The sequence below is a fragment of the Eurypyga helias genome, unplaced genomic scaffold (genome assembly GCF_000690775.1).
Source record: "Eurypyga helias isolate BGI_N326 unplaced genomic scaffold, ASM69077v1 Scaffold21147, whole genome shotgun sequence".
Classification (NCBI taxonomy): Eukaryota; Metazoa; Chordata; class Aves; order Eurypygiformes; family Eurypygidae; genus Eurypyga; species Eurypyga helias.
This window is the reverse complement of record NW_010262572.1, coordinates 1-3,639: the sequence shown is the minus strand read 5'-3', so window position 1 is coordinate 3,639 and position 3,639 is coordinate 1. Positions and strand designations below refer to the sequence as shown.

The following is a 3,639-nucleotide window of genomic DNA, read 5'->3' as shown; positions in this document are numbered from 1 at the left end:
CAGGAGTTTGGTGCTGACACGGGGGCTTCTTCCCCCCCGAGCTCCCCGCCTCGGAGCCAGTTGGGGAGGTGGTACCCGCGGGGCTCCACTGAAACGAGCCTCCCTCGGGTCTCCTCAGAGCTCAGGACAGGCCTTTAAAACAAGGCCTCAGCACCCACACAGCTTGTTCCTTGCATAGCACAAGCGGCGGTGTACGCCAGGTTGTTCCACCATTTACACCAAGTGCTTTGGAGAACCCCCTTCCCGTGGTTATGGAAGTGGGATAGAAAGCACTGAGTTTGTCAGCGCTGGGCTGGAATCAATTAGTGTGTTTTGCTTATCACGATGATAGGATGATAGTGTGGTGCAGTGTGGGGTATGTAGTGAAATGCAGCATTGCCTGGCACTGGTAGGATGGAGCGGTTATAAAATTAGATTCTGGTTACAGTTGTAATTGTGGTGGAGTTTAGGCTTTGGTGCTGAAATCAATTACAGAAATCTTGTGGTTTAACCCAGCAGGCAGCCAAACACCACACAGCTGGTCACTCCCTTCCCCCCAGGTGGGATAGGGGAGAGAATTTGGACCAAAAAAAAAGTAAAATTTATGGTTTGAGATAAAGACAGTTTAATAGACTAGAGAAAAGAAGGGAAAATAATCATCATCATCATAAAAGAATACACAGAGTAAGTGATGCACAGTGCAGTTGCCTACAACCCACTGACTGATGCCCAGCCAGTTCCCAAGCAGTAGCTCCCAGCCAGTTTTCCCCCTAGTTTATATGCTGAGCATGATGTCATACACTATGGAACATCCTTTTGGCCAGTTTGGGTCAGCTCTTCTGGCTGTGCCCCCTCCCAGCCTCTTGTGCCCCCAGCCTTCTTGCTGAGAAGTTGAAAAGTCCTTGACTTAGTATAAACATTGCTTAGCAATAACTAAAACGTCAGGATGTAATCAACACTGTTCTTCTCCTAACTCCAAAACAATGCACTGTAATGGCTACTAGGAAGAAAATTAACTAGCCCAGCCAAAGCCAGGACAAGAAGCTAATGCTTGACTTGGGCTACAGACCTTTTCCAGGCTTTAGAGGTGTTGCTGTGGAATGTAAACGTGCCCTTTCTTAGCATAAAAACAGTGTTCCAAATATGCATTTTCTACTTCAAGGGATCATTATAGGCACCTAATTCTATTCTGGTCACCAGAATAGTCTGCAGCAGACATTTCGGAAAGTGCTTATTGCTTTTTCATCTGCTCAGGACATGTGCAGAATGTGCTGCACCAATTGGCTACAAGATCCCAAAGCTGCCACTCGTCTCGAAAATCGAAATTGATGCCTGCAGCACTGATGTCAATTTGTATGTATAAAGGCTTCGTACAGCAAAGGGAAATGTACTGCCAGACAGCAGGAGGAATATATGAGAAAAGAACCAGAACCATAAGGGATACTTTATCAGTGTAATGTCTGTTTTATTCACCTGGCATAAGATTCGCCGATTTTACGGAGTGAAGGAATACTGGTTCTGCTACCCACTTAATAGCTGTGTCTGCTGCCATTACTGAAACATTAGCAGGGTCATTTGAAACGTGACTGCAAGATATATTAAGCTGAAGATCACCTGCGGTGTGATGGTGCTTATTCTCAGCCTGTCCCTGTATCCTCTCTCCCACAGCAGCCATTCCTTACTGAAGATGGACAGCCTTTCCTCAGTTTTCCTAGTTTGCACAGGGGAGGCTTCACCCGCCTTAGAATCATGGAATGGTTTGGGTTAGAAGGGACCTTAAAGCCCACCCAGTCCCACCCCCTGCCATGGGCAGGGACACCTTCCACTAGACCAGGTTGCTCCAAGCCTCATCCAGCCTGGCCTTGGACATTTCCAGGGATGGGGCATCCACAGCTTCTCTGGGCAACCTGTCCCAGTGCCTCCCCACCCTCTGTGGGAAGAATTCCTTCCTGATATCTAATCTAAACCTCCCCACTTTCAATTTAAACCCATTACCCCTTGTCCTGTCACTACAGGCCCTTGGAAAAAGTTCCCCCCCAGCTTCCTTGTAGGCCCCCCCCGCCTTGTGCTCAGCCTGTGCCAGTGTCCCAAGGGCAGACGAGCCATGTCATTTTATCCTGACATGTGTCTGTTGCTACTATTCTTATGCATGTATCCATTTTAATAATTTATGTGTGATGTCATCCAGCAGCCATGCAGAGTTCTGGTCGACTTGGCCCCCATTGTACCATAGAAAACCGAGCTGACGTGCCATCCAGGCTGCTAAACAGAGGTCACGGCAAGGCAGAGGCACCAGCCCGAGGCACCTAGCAAAGGTTTAGGTATTAGCAAAGTCTTTCCAACTTACTAGACCAAAATAGAAATCCCTTTACCCTTCACAAGCTGTTCAGTGTCTTTCATGCTGCTTTTCCCTAATCAATTAGAAACTATTCTTAGCCTGCACCGTGACTTTCTAACTTCCATCCTCATATGTTTTCCTGTTTGATGCTTTAGAATAAAACAGGCGGCAAAATTGGCCAGAGAAATCCCACAGATTTCGCAGCAGTGGCCAATAAAGGTGAGAAGGAAACTTCCCAGCAATATTCTCCACCTGTGTATTCACAGTTGATCCATCAGATCCTTTTGAGCAGAGTGTAAGGTCCGTTAGGGAAGTCACGCGCCTCGTTATTCTCGTTGGCCAGGCTGGGGAGAGGAAGGAAAACCATCTGCATTCCGGAGCAGCGGAGAGGCGTCGCCAGCATCCTGCGCTGCACCGAGAATTCACCTGCTCCTTCACTGTCCTCCTCACAGGCCTGGAAATGAGGTTTAAAATGCTGTGGAGGTTTAAAGACAGACTTGTGTGCTACTTTTATCCCTTCCCAGATTGCTGACCCTGAGACCTGTGACCGAATGTACGAGAGCTTAGTCAGAATCCACACCAACTACTACAAAACCAAGGTGAGCTTTGGTACCAGCCATCATCCCTCCCTTAGGGGGTGAGTCGCTCCTGCTGCGGTTGGCTGCCACGTCCCAGCGGGGTTTCTGGGAGCATCTAGGAGCCAAATGAGCGGTTGGGGGGATGCAGCGCTCCCCGGTGCCTTTGCTTGCTCCAGCAAAGCTGCAGGCTTCGTGGCCTCTGTGACGTGTATGAACACCCAGATGATAGTTCTTGGTAGGGGTAACAGAATTCTTAGGGATTGGCTGAAAATGAGCTCAGACTTTACTGTTTGGACATTTTTACCTGTTTTAGTGCACCACAAGTAACATCTTTTTCTCTCCTTCTCTCACCTACTTACGAAGTATCCGCGCCTGAGAGACACAAGCTTCACTGGGGTGACAGTGGAAGATTGCAAGATGATACTAGCAACAGGTACTAAAGCACTGTGACTGGAGGAGAGAACGGCGCTGCCGTGCAACTGTGTTAGGCTGTTTACTGAGGAGGAAGTTCAGGAATAATTGAGGAGGTCTTCAGTAATCTCTTAGGGCGAACAGTCGATTGTATTCAGCGCTGGGGCAGGAGCAGCAGCGGGTTTGCAAAGAGTTTGTTGAGCTCAGATAGCAGGAGCCGTGTGAAAGAAATGCACATTTGCTGCATCATTCCAAAAATTCTCAGGTTCTGTTTCACCATGTTCAAATTCCCTTCAGTATTTCTCCTTTTTGTATTAGACTGTGAGGAAAAAA

The 3,639-nt window shown here is 48.0% G+C and overlaps 1 protein-coding gene across 1 annotated transcript; it reads left to right on the top strand.

Moving 5' to 3' along the window:
- Positions 1-2,769: 2,769 nt before the first annotated feature.
- On the top strand, positions 2,770-3,328 carry LOC104512703 (ubiquinol-cytochrome-c reductase complex assembly factor 2; the record flags this gene model as incomplete). The annotated part of the gene is given in 3 exon segments (XM_010155785.1): positions 2,770-2,837; positions 2,839-2,916; positions 3,259-3,328. Coding segments are annotated over 3 exon segments (216 nt in total), but the record flags the coding sequence as incomplete, so codon positions are not given.
- Between the last annotated feature and the right edge of the window lie 311 nt (positions 3,329-3,639).